The sequence below is a fragment of the Maylandia zebra genome, linkage group LG23 (genome assembly GCF_041146795.1).
Source record: "Maylandia zebra isolate NMK-2024a linkage group LG23, Mzebra_GT3a, whole genome shotgun sequence".
Lineage (NCBI taxonomy): Eukaryota > Metazoa > Chordata > Actinopteri > Cichliformes > Cichlidae > Maylandia > Maylandia zebra.
This window is the reverse complement of record NC_135188.1, coordinates 26,255,722-26,277,921: the sequence shown is the minus strand read 5'-3', so window position 1 is coordinate 26,277,921 and position 22,200 is coordinate 26,255,722. Positions and strand designations below refer to the sequence as shown.

General features: G+C 41.2%; 1 protein-coding gene across 2 annotated transcripts in view; it reads left to right on the top strand.

The window, feature by feature from the left end:
* The first annotated feature begins 4,917 nt into the window (after positions 1 to 4,917).
* The window catches only part of LOC101477408 (glutaminase kidney isoform, mitochondrial), a 34,138-nt gene continuing 16,855 nt past the window's right edge, over positions 4,918 to 22,200 (top strand). Inside the window, exons 1-6 of one of the 2 annotated variants that reach the window (XM_004563314.3) lie at positions 4,918 to 5,315; positions 17,006 to 17,096; positions 18,085 to 18,203; positions 21,334 to 21,463; positions 21,642 to 21,721; positions 21,965 to 22,128. In XM_004563314.3, coding sequence (XP_004563371.1) covers positions 5,062 to 5,315; positions 17,006 to 17,096; positions 18,085 to 18,203; positions 21,334 to 21,463; positions 21,642 to 21,721; positions 21,965 to 22,128 — 838 coding nt within the window. In that variant the 5' untranslated portion in view covers positions 4,918 to 5,061. Of the gene's footprint in view, positions 5,316 to 16,999; positions 17,097 to 18,084; positions 18,204 to 21,333; positions 21,464 to 21,641; positions 21,722 to 21,964; positions 22,129 to 22,200 lie in introns of both variants that reach the window. The other variant, XM_004563313.3, reaches the window with a different exon arrangement.

The following is a 22,200-nucleotide window of genomic DNA, read 5'->3' as shown; positions in this document are numbered from 1 at the left end:
AGAAAGCTCTTTGTGGTCCTCCAATAACAGGTTGTAGTCATAGTAACAAACCTAACATTTAGTGATAACAATGTTTAGTGTGATTACATATTAGCTTCCCGCTGCAGGGCGGAGCTCCGAAAGCTACTCGAGAACTCGAGCCGTGAGGAGCGCTCGTCCTCCAGGTGCCACCGAGACACCTCTAAAGAATTCTCTTGTTCTCCTCCTTCTTCTTCTTCTTGTGTTTGTTTTCTTCTTCAACTTCTTTTTATTTATTTTGGTTAACAGAGATGAATCCCTGCGCCGACCATTTGCATCAGCGTCACATCAACACATTGTGAAACCGGCCGATGACTCACTCTGACGCAGGTCCTTTTCGCATACCTCCCATCATCCTCTCCCTCTCTCCTCCCCCTCTGTCTCTCCACGCGCACGCACACAGACACACACACACGTGGACAGATTTTCTCAGGAGAATAACTCAGCTCATGAACACCCACGCCGTTTTGCTGCTCACAGTGGCAGCCCTGCTCAAACAACCACCCCTCCCCTCCCTGTCCTTCCACCTCCTCCTCCAGTGCAAGTCACTGCTCATGATGATGATGATGATGTGTTGCCGCGGCAACGGCAGGAGGTGGGCGGCTCCACGGGCGGTGGGCGGAAGCCAGCCGCTAAGCGGCGTGGGAGGGATCTGCCGAGTGCACCCATCACCCTCATTTTGAAAGGAGCAGGAATCCGACTGCTTTTGAGGTGTGGGTGTTGGTGAATTATCGCCTCTCCTCCCTGCAGCTTCGTTAGGGATGTTTGTCTCCCCTCCTTCCTCGCTTCCTTCCTTCCCTTCCTCTCTTTTCTTCCTTTGTCTTCTGGTTTTAATGCCACATGCAGAGAAAACGCAGCTTAAACTTTGAGGGCTGCTTTGAGTTGGCAAGTTTTCATGAGTCCTGGAGTTGCTTTTTTAAATTTTTATGCAATATAGCAGAGAAAGAAAGAGACACGAAGCCAGGCTTTAAAATAAGTTGTTTGTAGTTTTTAAATGACTAGATGAAGTGAAGAAAAGCAAAGCAGGACTGTCTCCAGTCTTTCTTGCTTCCCCTCCCCTTTAATGCAATTTCCCAGCCGTCAGGGTCACACTAGAGTCAATGTAAACACATCAGTATGTAACTTTTACCAAGAGTGAACGTTTGACTCGGTTTGATCATGAACATGGAAAAGATACACATGAATAAGCTGGTCTGAAAATCAGGTAAATACAGCCTCAATGTGAACAGCAACATATGACATAAGACATGTTTAGACATTATTTATCTCATAAAACAAACAAAAATGCAGAAACTGTGTGAAAAACTAAGTGCACCCCATGATTCAGCAGCTTGTAGAAGTACCTTTCACAGCAGTAACTTTACACTTGATCAGTGTGGAGGAGTTTTAGCCCGCTCTTCTTTAGGACATTGCTTCAGGTCATTGAAGTTCATGCACAGCTCTCTTAAATCCACACCACAGCATTTCAGTCAGGTTCAGGTCTGGACTCAGTGACTGCAAGGTGCCCAAATCAAACTAATCAAACTAGCAAAACATCTGCTTTATAGAGGTACTATGGGTTTTCACAGGACTGTTAGTGTATTTTGGCTCAGTTTCTGTTAAATAAATAATGACACAGTGTACTATGTCATGTGCTGTTGCTCATTTGAGGTTGTATTTATCTCATTTTAAGTCCCGCTAAGGAGTATTTTCATGATGTCCTGCGTTGGTACAATCTTGTAACTTAAAGAGAGTGTGCCTTATTTCGCACGAGTTTTTTTTAATGTTTTAAGAGAAATAAAATAGGAGACTATAAGAAGCTGTTGTAACACAAACAAGCATATTACAAGCAGATTGTACCATTAAAAGACTGAAGTTCTTTATATTCTTTGGTTTTACAGTAAGTAGGAGGTCATCAGCGAGCTTGTATGTTCAAACCTCTTAGCTTAGAACGAATCCTCTGTCAGAAATGTGCACATGGTCTGGGACATGTTGGGGCACATTTAATCCCACTGATTTTATTTTTAGAAGCTCACGATTGTGCAAGGGCTGCAAAAGTATGTGGACACCAAAAGATGTCTTATATAGTCCAAATGAACAGCAGTAAAACAGCAGGTATTCATCTGCCGCTACTTGCTGACAAACCTCCTCAGCCACAGTCAGATCATCTACTTTAGCTCAAATCTGCATAAAAAGGTTTTTTTTTTAACGTAAAAATGTTGATTCCTGTCAAGTAAAAACCCTCTGCGTGCAATTGGTCGGAAGTCCCCTTTCCTTCTGATGACATGGAAATCAGATTTTAAGGCCAAATTCATGAATGTTTCATGTTCAAGTGCACTGGAGGCTTTATTAGTCAGCTCTAATGTGTTTGTTTTATCCTCTTTTGGCTCTCCGGGTGGGTGGAGTTTAGCAAGATAGAGTCAGATAAAAAAAAAATGTAAAAAAAAAAGTTTGAGAAAAGTAAAGCAAACACTTTCCGGTGAGTAATCTGCGGTGTAGGTCATTATTTAGTGATGGGCGTCGAGCTCCACCCACGCAGGCCGCAAAGGAGGTCAAAACGAGCATTAAAATGCTGCCTGACTCAGGAGGAACAGGCTGATAATCTGTAATCTGGTACACTGAGCTCTGCAGATTGAATTAGACCTGAGTGTGACACTGTTTGGGAAATTTCTGATGTGTTTTTCTGTGTTTTTTCTGCAGAGTGTGCATGTGGTTCCCAGATTTCTATCAATCTGTCACTTCATGAATGGAAAGAGGCTCCTACACGCCTGTAAGATAGTCTCACATCACTTTCTAACCGGGAGATGGCGCTGTAGATGTTTTTTTCCAAGGACACACACACACACACACACACACACACACACACACACACACACACACACACACACACACACACACACACACAAGGCGACAGTCTGCAGAGAAAGCCCTGAATGTGTGCAACACCAAATTGAACCACAAGGTGGCAGAGCAGCACAACGCATCAGTGACAGTCCTGCACAGGGCTGCTTTAAGCCTCTTTTTTCCTCACCACTGTGCAGAGACCTGATGCTTTAATATTTATTTAATCACTTTTATATCTCAGGTCTCTTCCAGGGTGTGTTTCCTTATTTTTGTTTATTTGTTTTTATTGTTTTAAAGTTCTACTTGTATCCCTGTAATGTTTTATAGTTGCATTTTATGATATTTTTTATAGAAGTCTAGTTTTCATTTTTATTTATTACAGGTTACAGGCATGGACAACTGGTGGAGAGTGTGACTGTAACTCAGCTGAATGAATAGGAAGCTTAAAAAAAGGGAGAAGCAGAATATTTTAACATAAACTCAGTAACATTTGCTTCACTCGTTTTCAGTCCGGTCCAGAATGTTTTGTTTCTGTGTTTGTTTGTTTGTTGGTTAAGCCATTTAACACTGAACCAAAAACACACACACAGTTTGACAGCTTAAAATGCTATTTTTTGCACCAATGAGGTGATTCCCAAAGAAATATTAATCTGAGAACTTGTTTTATGTCTGCATAGTGTGTAGTGTGTTCTTAAAAAATTTGAGGAAAATGGAGAAGTGGGGCACAAAAGCAGAGGTATCAGGCGTAGCATAGCCCGGACCTCAACATTATTGAAGCAGTGTGGGATCATGTTGACAGAGAACAGAACAAAAGGCAGAAACATCCAAAGAAGAGCTTTGAATGTCCTTCAAGAAGCCTGGAGAACTACTCCTACTTAAAGACATGGCAAGAAAGCTGCCTAAGAGAGTTCAGACTGTACTGAAGAATAAAGATGGTCACACCAAATATTGACTTTCAAACTCATTACTTGTACAATCTCTGATTTTGCCTTATATACTGTATTTACATGTATGTTTGCACATGCTTCAATAAATCACTTCCTATTTTCCTACCAAAGTATAAAGAAATGAGGGGTGACTCAAGATTTCTGCACAGCAGTGTGAGTTATATAGCTGTGCAAACTTGTTTATTTGAATCATCTGCACATGATTTCTGCAGGCCAAGCATGAAGACTCATGCACATGAGTCAGTCAGGAAATATTAGGCTTAAACTATTTCAATATAGTGATGTTTATGATATTACTTCACTTATATTGTGTTTATTATTAAATTCTTGTATATGTGTTATGTGATTTCCAGCATTCGTGTGGCACAAATAATAACATTTCTACAACTAAGAGTGCAAAATGTGCATTTAACTTAAAATGAATGCAGACTACGTACTTGTGACTCATCCGATAATTAGTTTTTTTCTACTTAACTAAAACTGGATTCCATTGTATGATAAAACATATACTTTCTGTCTCCCCAAAAGTTATGTCTGTGCTACAGCAGCCACAAACAAAGCCTACATGAAAAAGAAGCCTACGTGGATAAAGAAGAGTGGGCCAGTAAAAAATAAAAATAACATGAACAAATAGGTCTAAAATGTATCATGCTTAACATAAAGCAGTTCAAATAAATAGAAAACGTGTAGTAAAACAATAAAATAGGAAATTAATTGAATAAACAATAATAAATGTAAATAAAATACAATGAAATGCTTTGTAAAAACGTGACGTAATACAATATAGTGGCCCTTTATAGTAAAAGAGCTAAAAGGATTAACTATAATAGATTAAAAACAGCCATTAAATGTAGTAAATTCAAAAATATGATTGTTTTCGTTATTTATTGTGTTTATAAAGACAAAAATATCGAAACTGTGCCTAAAAACATACAAAAATGGGCAAATACTTATAAATAACATAAACTTATTCGCTAATTACGGGAAGTGATGGAGATAACGGGACCAAAACACGATTCACAACCGTGGGCGGGACTGTTAGGACTTCTCACCAATTAGGTGCGCCCATGGGTCAAGTCCGTCCAATCACAGCTCACGCGGTGGATAAGGTTGGTTGTATCCCGCTGGGGAGCTTTTTTCCGCTGTTGAGTCAGTGGGAGAACCGTTACACGACCGATAAAGCGGCGCTCTCACCGGGAACCGACCTCTACGATCCCTCCACGCGGTTCTATAGTAACTCCACTGCACAGTTCGTCTGTACCACAGGGCTGAAATGTTACATCTTCGGTCTACAGTAACGCTCAAGGAGTTATTCCAGACTCAGCTGAAGCGGCCGCTCACACGTAGGGTCGGCGTTAAAGCAGCACCTGCTCCCGCCGCCTGCTTCAGCACCCTGAGTCCTGATGGACGGTCACCGGGTAGAGGGCGGTTTTCTGGCTGGAGAGCCCCTCAGCACTTGGCCAGGAAGCACGCATTGAGAGGCTTTTGCTCCAATGACTCCACCGGCAAGGACTCTTCAACAGAGAAGTGAGTAACGTTAACAGTAGGACGAACTCAATAGAAAAAAAGGAGCATTTTTAATGGGGCGGTAAACAATCATGACATCAAGGTGCCTTTACCTTGAGGCTTCTCATTTAAAAAAATAAACCAGTTTTACTTACAGAAAGTACGCGGAATTTAAGAAATGCGTCTAATTTCTCGTTGTATTTAAAAATTAATCACTTTATGTATAACACTTGCACAAAAAGGGACGTTATTTGAATTTAGGTTTTTTACAACGTAGTTTGGTGCGAAGGGTCTAACGCGCATCACGCGAAGTGGCTAGCTGCTAGCTCGGATGCTCATTTAGCTCAGCCTGCTAAAGGCTGGCAAGGAGGGTTGAGTTTGCCGGGGAACTGTGCAGGTCAGGGGCTGTAGATGAGGGGGATTATGGGTGCAAGTGACCGGTGATGGTGCGCCCACCTACAGGCTCAGGCCAGTGGAGAGCTCCGGTAGGTAGCGATGGAGGTAAATCCAGCAGCCATTATCGGACAAGTTTAATATATCTAAGATGACTTAGTAGTTCCAGTATGAACCTTAAGGATGTTTTGTGGCATTAACTTGCTCTAAGCGGGTGGCGATTAGTCAGAATGTACTCAATGGAAACTGGTGGAAAGGAAGTAAATTTGAGACGTGTCCGAGAATGGAAGCACATGCAGTGGGGCAAGCCTGATATCGTGACCAGCTGCTGGAGGCTGATGCCTTCATCCATCCAGACTCAGGAAGGCATCAGCCTCCAGCTGCTGGAGGCTGATGCCTTCATCCATCCAGACTCAGGAAGGCATCAGCCTCCAGCTGCTGGAGGCTGATGCCTTCATCCATCCAGACTCAGGAAGGCATCAGCCGGCACCAGGTTACCCAGCCGGGTCAGTTTAAACGAAAAATTAAGGACAACTGAAGCTGGTTAATGTTTGAATCTCCACTCCACACCGAGCATCAGCTCCATGCATATTGAAGGTCACCCACTATTGCTTCCATAAGAGTGCAGCTACTGACCTGAATTAATACACTTATATCATTAATTATAAAGCACAGTGTATGCCACATGATGAGAGGCAAAGTAAAGCAAGTCTAAAGTATAGAGGCTTGTTTCTGCCTCTGGGGGGGGGAGAAAAAAAACTATATATATATATACATAAACAAACTGCTGGGTAGAGCCAAGCCACAACTTCCAGGTATTTCAGAGTAAGTAAAAAGATAGAGATACTAACCTGAAATTGTCCCTTATGGATGCCAAAAAATGTTTATTCAGTGGCTGAAACAAAGTTTTATTTTAAATGCCTCTAACTACCGACATAAATACAAAATAAGTAGAATAAATCATAAATCAGTATAAATCATAAATAACATTAATAATAACAATAAATTAATCTGTTACGTTACTAATAGCAAAAAAAATAGCACAATGAATCAAAATAAAATAAAGATAAAATAATGAAAACATAGACACAAGTTAAAATCAGTTTTTGCCATGTTAAATGTTTAACACATATATAGTTGTGGACATGTTCTAGGGTGGAACGATCGTACAGCATACATCTTTAATAACTTTAGAAAACGAGAATTTTGTGCACAAGTTTGTATTTATTTGGGATTTTCTCTAATCCACACAGGGTTAAAAGTATACATACAGGCTCAAATATATACATACACTCCCACTAAATGTTTCTTAGCATGTTGCACCTTGATTGGGTGGTAGCCATCAACAAGCTCCTGGTATAATTGTGGCTGATATTTGACCAGTCTTCTTGGCATTTCATTAACGTTGGTTGGTTTCTTGGCACAGACTTCTTGTAAGATCCGGAATCAAATGTGAAATGCTGCTCCTCACACACAAGGTCTTGAATATTTAGGCCTTGTCTTATCTTAGAGACCTCATAGTATCATATCACCACAGTAGAGCACTTTTCTCACAGACTGCAGATTTACTTGTGGTTCCTAGAGTATTTAAAAGTAAAGTTGGAGGCAGAGCCTTCTGCTTTCAGGCCCCTCTTTCTGTGGAACCAGCTTCCAGTCTGAGGAGCTCTTTCTTTTCCTTTTGTTTCCTTTCCTTTTCCTGAATGTCTCTTTCTCCGAAAGTGTGTCTTTGTCCCGTCTTCATCCCCTGACTCCCATCTGGTCATGCTGGTTCTGCTGGAGGTCCTTCCTGTTAAAAGGGAGTTTTTCCTTCCCACTGTTGCCAAAGGCAAGGGGTTATCTAGTTTTTGTGGTTTCTCTCTATTATTATAGGGTCTTTACCTTACAATATAAAAGCTTATTAAGATGACTGTTGTTGTGATTTGGCGCTATATGAAAAAAATTCAATAGATTTATTATGGATGTCAGTTTTTATTTCTGTTATGAGACCAAACAGGTGAGCGTCCCGTAATTTCTATAATGATGCTGAAATGGACAGAAAAATGTCAAAGTAAAATACAGAATTAAAAAAAAAAAGTATGTGTGCCAGTTGGAAAAAAAACAACAATCTTCCAAATATAGAAATAAAAAAAATGAATAAGTCCTAATTAGTTGTATCAAAAATAGTATAAATTAGAATTAAATAAATTAAATTCTGGATGATTTTTGAAGTGTATTGTGTTTTTTTGTTTATTTACGTAACTGGTTCCTCCACAGATATACACTGTCATGAATCATCTTTCTTTAAAATCATGAAATTCAGCTATACTAAAAGTTAGCTTACTGTCCATCAAATACATAAGTAAATAAATAGAAAAAACATAAAAGAAAATACAGACTAAAAAAAAAAAAATAGAAAAATCTTGGAGATAAAAAGCAGTACAGAGATGAGGTGCTGTGTTTTCATGTAGCAGCATATTAATTGAATTTTGTGTAATTTTAATTAGGGCTGCTCGATTATGGCAAAAATGATAATCACGATTATTTTCACTGAAATTGAGATCGCGATTATTTGACGATATTTATTTAACCCTTTAAGACCTACTATAGAACCAAGTCCGCCAGAGCTTATATTATTTTTTTACATGTTGTAGTGCCATTTGTTGGAGTATTTCAAGTTGCTATACAACTGTTATAGCCCATATTTTAATAATATGTATGCATTAAGTCCATAGTAACTACATTAATTGCAAAAAAGTGCAATAAACTACAAAAAAATTGAAAATCATTTTTGTTTTTTTACATATATTTCTACTTGGAGAAATTTAAGAGGTTTATCCCTCAAAACTTTAAATACAAAAAAAGTTGCAAAAAATAGTTTACAACAACAGGAAATTTATTTTGAGTGTCTTCATAGTTTTATTTTGGAGATACACCAATTTTTATATACTGCAGGAAAAACAAAAAAAACAATCCTATGATGCAAATTTGCAAAGAAAACAGCATCAAAATAAACTATTTCCAGCTGTGCAATTCGAGTTCTAAGCATCCCAGCAACTATTCAGAAAAGTCAAACATGACCAGTATAGGTTTTTAAGGCCTACAAATAAAAAAAAAACTACATTTCAGCGAAAATGACGTCACTTCCGGTTTCGGCCAGGAAATGGCGGACATGCACAGTTCGCGCTGACGTCTGTTTCACTGTGGGAAGTGTTACGAACAGCTGGTCGGATCGGCAAAGCGTGTTTCTGGAATATTATGTTTTGTTCATGCAAGCGCTTTTTATGCAATTTTTGCAAAGCTTTATGTGGAAGGAAACCGTGACCGAGGACAAGCTGATGGCATAAGATGTAAGTACAACTCCTCCGGTTTCATGCAAAACAAATTATTGCGCTAGCTTACACGGTTCAGGTTCTACAGGGATTTAAAAATAGTTACACAAAACGGAGCGTGCTGCTCTGACCGGCTTTAAAGGGTTAACAATGACTTTAAAAAAATAATATAAAATAGTGTGCAACACCACTGAAGTTTTTTTTTTTTTTACTTCTCTTTTCAACCAACAGCAGTCACTCTCCTCTCCAAATAACTTCTGCTTAGCTTTCAGAGCTTCCCTTGGGTCCTCTTAATCAGCGGTCTCCAACCTTTTTTGCACCACGGACCGGTTTATGCCCGACAATGTTTTCACGGACCGGTGTTGTGCCAAAAAGTGATTGTCTGCCAAAAACTGATTTCCGGTATTTGCCAAAAACTGATTGCTCGTATTTAAACTGCTATAAGTAACTTGTTGGGCTATAATATGTGAAACATATGTCAAATGCATCCCTCATGGATGACATAAAGTCATCTTGAGCCACAAACAACATTCGTGTAACAAGGTAGAAGCCGCAATCAGTTTTTGGCAGTGACTTTTATATAACCTTTATTTATCCAGTTTAAAAAAATCTCATTAACATTAAAAATGTCTTTTGTAAGAGTAAGTTGGCCAAGAGGACAGCAGAAATGGCAGCAAATATTACAATATTTCTGTAAAAATATTTTAAGTGGGGATAAAGGACCGGATTGGTTATAATGTAAGTACAATAGCAGAGAGTTGTAAAGATACTTGAAAAACAGATATTGTTTTAATTCTCTATATAACCCCTTTGTAAACCCTGTTCACCGAAGTCTATTTACGAACATACGTAAAGATATTACACATAAAAAATACACAGAAACATTGGAAATCAGTTTTTGGCAGACAATCACTTTTTGGCACAACACCGGCCTTTAAGGTGTCGCGGATAAACGAGGGAGGGGCTAATAATCGGCTCAGTCATTTTTAATGATCGTTGAAAGCCCAGATCGTAATCGTGATTAAAATTCGATTAATTGAGCAGCCCTAATTTTAATTTACATTTGCTCTCTTTTGGACCTCCGTACAAATACAGTGAATGAAAATATGAGTGTCAGAATTTTGAGTATAAATTAACTCTACCATCAGGAGAGGGGGCTGCAGGACAGCCACAGTGGAGGGTTTATAATTTCATTATTTTTAGAAGCAACTCATTAAGAAAATATATAAAGATACACATAGTTGCTGAAGATCCAGCATGATAACCAGCTGGCCGATCATTTCTTCCCCTCGGAGCAGCTCTGACACCAGCCTGTCTCCTTAGAGAGCTTCCATAATCATAAAATGCCTCATTGCCCCTGCAGGACAGAGTTGCCCCACTTGTTTCTGTTCACAGACAATTTGCTGAAGCTACCGGCGGCGTTCAGGCCGTCGCTCTGCTCAGCTGACTGGTTGTCAGCACTAGCGTGCCTCCCCTGGAGGTTAATCCAAGTCTGAGCCAAGCTTTGCTTGTTCTGTGAAGATCACTGTGTGAATTTTATCTGCAGCGTGAATCTTGGTGAGCAAGCAGGTTCATCGTCTTCCTGAAAAACTCAATGCTTTTGAGGAACTCAGTGACTTTTCTCTATTAGGCAGCTTAAAGGAGCTTTGTTTATGTGTCAGGGATCGTATATAGACAGCACATTTAGCTTCCAGGTGATTTTCATCTGCAGTTCCTGGACAGCTACACACAATATTAAATATCCTGTATAATATAAAACCTTATAAAAGAGAGTAATATAAGAAGATATGCAAAGAAAGTCTAAAAATCCTCCAGCAATACTCCCACAAAACACATTGTAAAACCTTCACATAGCCACACTCATCAGTTTATTTCCATAATAGGGATTGATTATTGGGTTAGTTTTTCAGCATTTCAGGGTTCTTGTGGGTCATTAAATAGCAGTCTCCAACATCCAGCAAACCATAAAAATGTAAAGATCTGTAGTTTAATCTGTAATATCTGTTGTTTTGTTGCTGATCAGGCAGTTTGATTAAGGACTCAGTTTGGCTTTTTACCTGCAAAGTTTTTGATTGTGACTACAGTCTGTCTCGTTTGTGACTCTGCCCCTCTGTAGGCCTAAACTACAACATCGCCAGCTTTTTCTTCAATTCTAGAATGTTTTTATTCACATTCTGAACTAAAATACTGCAGGTGGGAGTCACCAGACACCCCACATGATATGCGATATTTAACTTTTTGTGATATGCTGACTACTGCAGAAACACACACTGTGATTTATCACTGTTTTGCTCTCCAAATTATGTCCTCAAATTAACCTCAGTCAGTATCTGTTTTATACAGTAAGATAAAGTTATCTCACTTCTAAATGAAATTACTGGCAAACTGTTTCTGACAAAATGGCAATGAACTGATAAATCATGGAAAATCACATATCTGTTGCTGTCTTACATTTTAGCCCTCCAATAACCAGAATACAACCAGTCGAGTTGTGCTCATTCACAAAGACTGGTCCAGATGAATGGCAACGGCATCTGCCGGCATTTAAAAACTAGACGGCAATTATTTGCGCTCTCTCTGAGAGTGATTGAAATAGTCCAAGTCAGACTGCAGCTGTTTGCAGAAAGGTTGCACAGGTCTCCTGTTAGAAGGCAATCACCCTCAAGAAAAACCTTAATACATCCAGGAAGCAAGCTTTTTTTTTTTCTTCTTTTTTGTAGATGTAAACAGGTTGCTGTCCTATGTTTAGCTTGCAACATGAAATATTCGTGCACGCATTCACTCTGATGGATGCATCTGGGGCGACTCAGTGTCTCACCTGAGGATACTTCGACATGCAGACCACCTTCTTACACGACCACCCCACAGCTGTTTATTAAGACATAACAGTATTACATATTTATTAGTCAGGGTTTCTTCAGTCAGGTTGTTGGATTGTTTTGTTAGAGTTCAACACATAAGATGTACATCCTGGTGTTTGTTGCTTTCAAACACTGAAGTCTGAAAAGAAAAGACAGACAGGCTCAGCCTGAGCTACACGCTGACTCTGAGGGCTCTGAGGCTGTGCTTCAGCTAGTAAGGGCTCAGAGCAGTATGCGATGCAGAGGAGCTCATCCTGCCTAAATCATGTCTTCGCTTTTTAATTATTTATTTATTTTAAGTACCGTGAGCTGGCGTGCCGCCCAGCAGATGTCAGGGCCTCGAGCAGATGAGTCAGTCGCATAGATCGATTCGTGCAGCGCCACCTCTCTCTCAGCGCTTCCAGTCTAATGTCTGCCTCCGCCCTCTCCAACCCACCAGCAACAATTTGTCATGATGCCTGTGAGGCGGTGAAACCAGCGCCATCGATCAGATTAAATAAATGCAGCAGATACTGACGGCTCAATTCACACAGAGACCTCCGCCTGTCAGTGCGAACACCTCAGGCCCCGACTTCAAGGGAGTCGCACCATCTGATGGTGGGCTCAGAGGGAGACTACGATGGTGGTGTATTAGTGTTAGGGCCTGGTTGAAGAAAACAATGTAATGTGAGGGTGAAATTCAGAGGAAATATTTATATATAAAATATAAATATATTTTTTTCCTCATAATTTTGTGAGTTTCTTGCAAATTTTGGTTTGATAAATGCTCCTAATTTTTCTTGTAAAACTTAGATATAGACATGTCTTTGAATTTTTAGCCTTTTTTAGGCAGGATAGTTCAGCGAGGTGACAGGAGAGCAGGCAGAGAGCTCACCTGCTTATTCAGGTGAGCCATGGTGGTGCATAATTTTTCTGCCTTTTCCCCGCATATCTGGCAGTTTCTTTGTCATAAATTTTAATTAGATTTTTTCTCACAAATTTGCCAGTAAATTCTTGTTAATTTGCAGGGTTTTTAAAACATTTTAAAACATAATGTGGGTGAGTTGCATATGTTTAAACAGCCGCCTTAGCATTGATGAAAAAGGTTTGAAGCATTTGTGTTAGTAGTGCCAGGTAAAATACTGATCCTGTGGGGGTCTAGGCACAGAAAGGTCACGTGTGAAGGAAACGTCTCCAGATTCCTGCCTCAGTTCAGTTGGATGCCGTTTCGATGACTCTTCTGGAAGAGGCTCACTCATCTGCAGTGCAGGAGAGAGTTTTGTGGAGTGGCTGCTGCTGTTTCAGCTTCTGTTCGCGTTGACCTTTAAAAGCAAACAGAGCGAGAGGAGGGGGAGGGAGAGCGTGAGCGAGAGTACTAATGAGACCAGCAGAGGTAGATTAATGAGACCATCCAGATGTTCCAGTGTCCACCTCTAACCTGCCTGTGTTAATGATGCTCCCACAGGGGAAGTCTCTCACTCAAGAAGGGCCCTCTTACTTCACTATTATTTGGTTACAGTGTCATGTTCATTTCAAGTGTTACACGGTTAAAATCCACCAGCAGCCATTTCTGTTTCAGTTTTAGGCCAAATGTTTATTTATGTGGAAATGGCTGTTTGCTTTCGATTAGAGCTGAGACCTCTGGCTCCCAAGCCGGCTGGGCCTCATCTGTTTCAGTGGTGGGAAAAAAGTATAGTGGTAGTAGTAGTACTCAGTCATAGTAGTCATTTCAGATTATACTATTCGTTTGTATGTCTCATAGTGCATTTCAATGCTGCATGTTTTTAATGTGATTCACTGTGAAACGCTACATTTAATGTCACAGCTTCTGTTTTATTTCTTGTCCTGACAGCAGCATGATCTGAAGACGTGCTCTGTGCTGATCATATGTGTGCTCGCTGTTACTGTTTCAGTTTAATGCCACTGTTACTAATTCAGTGTTATCCCTCTTCACTCTCTCTGTCTCCCTGTTGTTGATCTTCTTGTTTTGCATTTGTAAGTATCTTTCTATTTTGTCGTTTTAGTCTCTTTTTCAAAAGTTTTTCAAAATAAAATCCAGTAGAAGTAGAGGTTTTCTACGGAAAGCCAACAACTGCTTTTACTTAGACATGACCTCACTTCCTCCCAGTGGGTGCGCTTCAGTCCCTCTCTATTCTACCTCACCCTCCATCCTTCCATCCTGTCTTCCTCCTCTTCCTCAATCACACACTCTCTGATGTGTATTCCTTCCTCACCAGCAGCCTGCATTAATGCGGTGAGAGGTGGAGCACGATGCAGCGACCCCGACATGCTAACCCAGACAGCGTGTGAACTGTTTGTAGTGTTACTGCTGCGTTCCACTGATGCTGGAAAGTCAGAGCTTCTTCCTAAGGAACTGTTAAGGAGTCCGATTTTCAAGTATGGGGCGGTATTCCTCTGAGAGGTGCAACCTAATGTATTCTATTCAAACAGACACACTTTTAAACTATATGTACTCCTCGCTGAGACTCCCTGACTTTTCACCCTGAGTGGAACTTGGCACAAAAGCTATAAATCTGACTTCAACTCGCTGCCAGTGTTTCCTCTCTTGGTTTCTGCAGCAGTGGTGCTCAGGAAAACCCCCGTTCACGTCTGTTATTTCAGTCTAAGTCACTCTGTGTTTCTCACATATTCAGGAGCTATGTATGTATGTCAGAGATGCTCCAATCCAGCCTTTTTTACTTCCCACACCCATGTAAATAATAAGCTGTACTCCTTACCCTGAGGAAAAAGACTGGGAATCATTCTTTTATATTTAAAACCACACGAGACTCGACAAAGAAACATTGGTTTTCTCCCCTTTTGAATATAGTACATCAATAAATAGAAATTATCAGGAGGAAATCCTTTTTATTTTAGTTGGAAGGACAAACTTTAGTTTCAGGAATTCAGTTCAGACTCAGTTTAATTCAGTTCCATAAGTGCAGTCATCACAAGGACGAAAGCAGCTTGAAGTAAAAAGCACTGTTGCTTAAATAAAGTCTCTGGTTTCTCCTTTACTGTGAGTGCCCCTCCTTGCACACAGAGTGGAGTAGACACTGATTGGAAGCTTTTATGCTAATGGTAATGTGACATGTTGTCTCCATCAAATGTTGCATTCGATGGAGACAAAGAGTGAGCGCAAGAAGCTGAGAGTGAAAGCTTCTGTTAATTGTCCATTTCCTCTATTAGATGTTGTAATGTTCTGATGGTTGCTGCTGCTGCATGATTCCAGAGGAAACTGCTGATGCTGAAATTATAATCTGGTACATTTCTGCTCTCATGTATCCAAACTTGGCTCCTTTTCTTTATTTCTGGTTGGCTGCTGAGAGGAGCCGCCTGCCAACTCAAGTTTGACCTTCAGACATCCTCTCCTAGCACCAAGCCACCCCCATGATGCATTGCAGGTCATCGTGAGCACCCAGAGCTTTGTACAAATCCAATTTGGTGTTGGTATGAATCATAGCAGAGAGCCTGCTGTGAACCGTTCGTCCCGTCTGCCTCCTGACACGCTACTAACCTTCCTCCCAGAGACGACTTCCTGTGGACACTCTGCTCCGAATACCAGCCAGGAAACGGTGCTAGATGCTCAGGTTTCCTTGAAGTGGACATTTTCTGTTCTGATTTCGGTCACGTGTGCGATGTTTCACACTCAGGTAGTTTTTTCTACTCGTGGCTCTCTCAGAGAGGATAACCCTTAATAAGGCCATCTGAGCACAGAATCCCACCCACCTCCTGTCCAGAACCTTATATTTGAGAGGGACAGGAAGTCAGAAGAAAGTTGTCTAAAAAGGGGAGGAGCTAAAAAAGCTTGTTTTAGACGGAGGGGGAACTGAGGGGCTGCAGTATAATTTAAAGAAGGATTATTTTGAACTATGAATCATCCAGAGCTGCTCTGGTAAAGACCAAGAATTAAAAAACATGGAGATGGACATGAGCAGAATCGGTTAACTGATGATTTTTACCTTTTACTAAAAGCTCTGTGACCAAAGTGCCAAAAAACTGACTCGTAGCCACAGCTAAGACCTTGTCCCTGGTTAGGCTTTTAAGACGCACCATATCAAATATAAAATCAGACAGTTATAATACACAAACTAATACAAATAGAAACATTAAAAAAATCTTTAATGATCATAGATTTGCTTTTGTTTAAACTATAATCTTCCATTTACATTAAAAATTTAGTAAGATAATGTTTCAAATCTGAGCCAATTAACTGTAAAGGACGACTAACCAAATGTTGTTGTTAATATTTAAGTATTTACAATAACTGTAGTTCCTCTGGTGTGGGACTAGTATTGGACCCCATCACTGTCTATTTGTCATTTATTTCTTTATTTGCTGCTTACTCAGCTCTGAAGGATAAAAATGGAGCTCTGGTGACGCTGCAGGTCTGACGTAGGGTTTTAGCTGCCACGTCGAGTGCTAACCCATCACTCTGGTTGCGTGTGTGGGGTTGTTTTTTTTGTTTGTTTTTTGGGTTTTCTTCCAGCCACTGAACACCGTCAGCATGCCGGAGGCCTTGGCTAGTCTCCCTGTCCCAGCTGCAACAGTTAAGGCCCAGTCATCACATCCCAGACTGTGCTTTTATCCAGCTGATTGCACCGACACTGCCACCTCACACAGTGTGAATGACGAGGCCTGTAAGGGTTGTCTGTCATGAAGTGTTGGTAGTTTTTGTTGTGCTGCAGTCTCCAAACTTAAAACTAGGACAGAAATTTAGCACTAAATTCTCTTCTTGGTTTGAAGCGTTTTTGGTTAAATTCTGTGTAAACTTGGTTAAATCGTTAAATCTTGGGTTTCGTTAGCTTGCATGCTGGGAGCTTTTCAAACACATTCCTGGCTGGTATTCAAGCAAGGTACAATTAACAATTCCTGTGGCCTCAAAGTAGCATATTAACCTCCTGGAAAAGTATGTTACTAAAAGTATGGAGGTATACTTTTCCACAGGTTTTAATGCTGAGGTAAGGCAAGCTGAGGCCGTGTTTTCCTTACTGTTATTACTCACTGCTTCTCCCTGCAGTGAAAAAGCGTTTTCTTCTCCCTCTGCTGCAGCCCCCCCCCTCCCCCCCTCCTCCTGTATGTCCACATTTCCACCACAGCTCCTCACTGTGGAGTTATTTTTCTCACCTTTCTGTCTCTGCCTGTTTATTTTTGCTTCCTGCAGGAGAAGAAAGGCGGGCATCCTGCCCAGCCTGGAGGATCTGCTGTTCTACACCATCGCAGAGGGCCAAGAAAAAATCCCTGCACACAAATTTACCACAGTGAGTTATCACAGCAGTGATATGTCTGAGAGTTGGATATTTATGGTGTCGGAACCTTTTGTTAAATAGAAATATTACTAGAAATAAATTACACAAGAGAAAATGGCCCCAAATCGCCCACAGGAATGGAGACAGAGTAACAGAGCAGATCTCACTTATTATTAAACTTCATTAGGGGAATAATGGAGAAGATTAAGTCATTAAACATTGTGCAGATTTGGATAGATCTTAGAAGTGAAATCAGGTGTTGGCTTAGAATCACACAAACTTTTTGAAGATATCAATGTAGTCTAAATTTCTCTTGGAGTGAAAGTACAGTGGTGTAATACCATTCTGCAGTGTTGGAAACCAGTTTAAAACCAGCTTGAAACAGGAACTTCGGGGTGGTTTTATACAACAGTTCCTCCCCTGGATAAATGACCTATAAAAACTACTAACTAGATGTTGTGGTTATCGTCTTCGCTGCAGCCCATCCAGCTGCGGCAGATGGCCACTCCTCGCTTAGCCCGGTTCTGCTGGAGGTTTCTTCCGTTTAAAATTCAGTTTTTCTTTCCCACTCATTGTTCGTAGGGAGTCATGATTGTTAGGGTTTTCTCTGTATTATTGTAAGGCCTTTACAATATGAAGCGCCCTGAGGCAGCTGTTGTTGTGATTTGGTGCTATATAAATACAACTGAATTGAATCAGTTATGAAGGTGAAAAGAAGATGGGAAATCCACACAATGTTTACAAATGGATAAATAATGCTGTGGTGACTTAACTGAAAAAAGACTTTCATAAAATGTACGACAAAAAGCATTTACAGCATAGCAGCTAAATAAATGCATGTCACACATAAATTACTGACTTGTTGGCAGTGATTCAGCCCTGTAGCTTTCTGAATTATGAGCTCCTCCTGCCAGGCTCTGGAGGAATCACAGCTCGCAGCTTTATTGATTTTGTTGTCAGGCTGTCTTAATCCTGGTGTCTCTCTCCTCTCCTCGCACAGGCTCTTAAGGCCACAGGTCTTCGCACGGGAGACCCCCGGCTGAAAGAATGTATGGAGATGCTGAAGGTGACCTTGAAGACAACCTCAGATGGAGCGCTGGACCGACACCTCTTCAAAAAGTATGCCTGTCTTTAATTTACTGAGCAACGATGGATTGATATGCTCGAGCAGGAGTTTTCTGCACTCTCATTTAACAAACTGCAGCCTAATTGGCTCCGTAAAATTTAATAAAAGATCCAGATGTGCAGTTTGAGTCAAAAGCCAGATGTTGGATTTTAATGTTATGTATAAGAAGACAGAACCTTGCATTATTGAGACTATATGGATATTCTTTATATATATTTATAGATTTTGTGTATCCCGTGTTTAATACCCTGCCTGCTGTCCCACCTTTATGACCAGCATCAATGTTTCATCACAAGAATTATTAAAGCTGGTTAGAGTCCTCTGCTTGTCCCTGCAGCAGAACAGGGTCACCGCTTGCCGTTAATCATTCATCATCCCTCGCTTTGCACGTCAGCAACCTCATCTTCAGGTTTTCATCACCCAGAAAAATCTGCTCAGGGAAACTGGTAGACTTCAATAACTGGAAATCAAATTGATAATTAGGAGATTCATAGGTGAAGATTTGGAGTAGATTTGGCGCAATCTGATTGTGTTTCAGTGTTTGGAGGTTTAATTTTGACACTGGCTGCTTATTCTGAAAGGGGGAAGAAAAACAAGGTGTTTTTAGTTTCCACTTTGCATAAAAAACTTAACAATGTTCCTTGTAATCTAACTCAGAATGATGGTGCACTTGAAAAGTCCACAAGTTTACCTCCTGCCTCCTTTTCCACATGACTTTACTTTGACCCGAGGACTGAGGAACAGGAAAAACGGCAGTGCTCAGAGAATACAACTGCACTCGATCACGGCCGATATGTTCTGTGATGGTGGATGTTGCTGACTTGGGTCTGCAGGGGGCCATCACACGACCTTCAAATTCATGTTTATTTGGTAATCAGAACATTTTTAGCCACCCAAACCGGTTGTTGAAACACAGCTGGAGAGGAAAGAAAGATATGTGGAGTAAAATGACATCCCCACCTCCACCCACCCCCTTGTGTCATTGGATCACTGCTGTGTGACCCCCACCACCCTCCCGGAGGAAACGACAGTGAGACAGAACTGGGTGGCAGCTTGGTGAGATCAGGCATATGATGGCTCACCGGGGAGCAAAAAATCCTCACTGAACAGACCCCGAGCCGGCGCTCCTGGCTGGCGTCCATCACTTCCGCGCCCTGGGCTTATTTATAGAACCTCTCAGAGGGAAGCACGTGAGCGGGCGGTGGAGTGTAGCGTGTGTTTTCTCTGCAGGGATTAGACCGCTCGGATGCAGTAAGATAGCCAAGCTGTAAATCTCTCTGCTAACGGAGAGCTTCTATCTCACCGCCTTGTTACGTGGAGCTGTGTTTACTACGAGGTCTGCATCCATAATTGCTCGGATAAAAAGGCCCAGGACAAAATCTATAAGTGGTAAAAAAAAGCCAGACCATGCTGCTTTAGGGGTGATCTAGAGTACAGAACATGTTGGGAAAAGGAGTACCTATTTTCTTTTATTGTGTAATTTTAATTCCATGCTGCGAGGGAACAAGTGGGGATCTTTTCCTAAAACTACAGCAGCCACAGCGAAAGGTCAACAGAGTCGGCCGAGTCGAGCTGAGGATACAGCTCTCCCAGAACGCTTACTGGAAAATTTTAGCCTGGAAATAGAAGCTTTGAACCAGAAAAGCAAATATAGTCAGGCCCGTCTGTACACCAGCACCACAGTCGGTCTTTGAAATGCACACTTTCAGCTTTAACTCAAGGGATTTAATAAAAGTATTTTATTAACTCTTTTTTTATAAATTAGACTTTTTCTTTTTTTACACAATTCTTTTTTTTTTTTACAATTTTTAGATCCTCAAAAGTACTTGGACAATTGACTGACAAGCCCGTCAGCCTTTTATAAGGTTTATAAAAAGATGCAAACCACTGGTTACACTCAAAAAAAGCAAGGCCAGATTAGACTTTACCAGAGAATATCTGAAAGAGACTCCACAGATCTGGAAACAAATGTTTTAGAGAGATGAAACCAAAATGAGCTTGAACCAAAGAAACTGCTCCTGGTCTGAAGCATATCTGTCAAACATGGTGGAGGTAGTGTTATGGTTATGGGCATGTATGGCTCCCAGTAGAACCAGACCACTGGTGTTTATTGATGATATGCCTGCTGACAGAAGCAGCAGGATGAATTGTGACGCATACACGGCTATACTCTCTACTCAGACTCCTCAAGTTTAGGTGTTATTAAGAGGAAACGAGCTGAGCGAGGGAGCGCAGACTCACTGTATTTAGTCTTATCTAGTGTTCAAAAATCAGAACATTCCCTAATTATATCTAATGTTATATTTAGTAATGCGTGACCTTAACCCTAGAACACTATCGCTGGGTGATTTACACCCGAGAAAATACATTTATATGATTTCACTCTCCTGCAGCTGTTTGCGTGTCGAGGAGCCTGTGCCATCACCAGGGAAGTCTCAAATGTCCCAGGAATGGGTGGACCAAAGACCAGCTTTCCAGAGTCATTATTTTGTTTTAGGAGTCTTATTTTTCATTTTGTTAGACATGGCACAGTTTAAAGTAAAAGAAGACCACTCTAATTTGTCATGTGTTGTCATATTTTGATATATTTGATTACCTTTCATTGGTTATATTATATCGGGTAAAAATCACCCGGCATTAGTGATCGTGTTACTATTTATAGCGATAGTGTTCTAGGGTTAAAAGCTTTATAATAATAATAATGGATTGGATTTATATAGCGCTTTTCAAGGCACCCAAAGCGCTTTACAATACCACTATTCATTCACTCTCACATTCACACACTGGTGGAGGCAGCTACAGTTGTAGCCACAGCTGCCCTGGGGCAGACTGACAGAAGCCAGGCTGCCATATCGCGCCATCGGCCCCTCTGGCCAACACCAGTAGGCGGTAGGGTAAAGTGTCTTGCCCAAAGACACAACGACCAGGACAGAGAGCCCGGGGATCGAACCGGCAACCTTCCGGTTACAGATGCAATTCCCAGCCCCCTGAGCCACGGTCGCTTTGTGTCCATTAACTAGCTCCATACTTGTCATTAAAGTCTCAGAGGATTTGAAGCAGTCATAAAGGTCAATAAGGACATTCTGTACTCCTCAGCCTAAATATTTCTCTTTCCTGCCTCAGATGTGTCCAGAGCAACATCGTTTTGCTCACCCAGGCCTTCAGGAAGAAGTTTGTTATTCCAGACTTCCAGTCCTTCTCTGCTCACATCGACGAGCTGTACGAAAACGCCAAAAAAATGTCTGGAGGGCAGGTCAGTGAGAGCAGAGCTGAGTAGAACTGTATCTAACCGTTCCTTATAGACCAGTTTTAACATTGTGAGTCATTTGTCTGTTTGTCGAATACTTTGTGACATTAAATAACAGCCAGGACAAGATGGTTGGGAGTGAGGAATAGGTCAGATTAAACCTCATTGTTTCTTCACCCTGTAGGTGGCAGACTATATTCCCCAGCTGGCACGCTTCAGCCCAGACCTGTGGGCCGTCGCCCTGTGCACAGTCGACGGACAGAGGTATTCTGACTACGTGTAGAAGAACCTACAGAGGATGGTTTCTTCACCAGAAGCTTTGTAGTAAATTTATTTTTCACAAGTGGCTGTCAGATATGAGAAAATGGGGATGTGGTAAAAGCCAGACTTATCATTACGTAGATTTAGAGAGATTTTCTATTTCCTCTGACTCTGAAAAACTACTAACATACACCTTAAGAGTTTGAAGGTATAAGTGTATAAGTGATACACTTGTGTCTTTCACAGGCACACTGTCGGCGACACCAAAGTTCCCTTCTGTCTGCAGTCCTGCGTGAAGCCGCTGAAATACGCCATCGCCGTTCACGACCACGGCACCGAGTACGTACATCGCTTCATCGGCAAAGAGCCCAGCGGCCTGCGCTTCAACAAGCTCTTCCTGAACGAGGACGGTGAGGAATCGGTCACTTCACACCTTCACATGGCGCACAGGTGCATGCAGTCTCTGTAAGAGGAGCCATTCA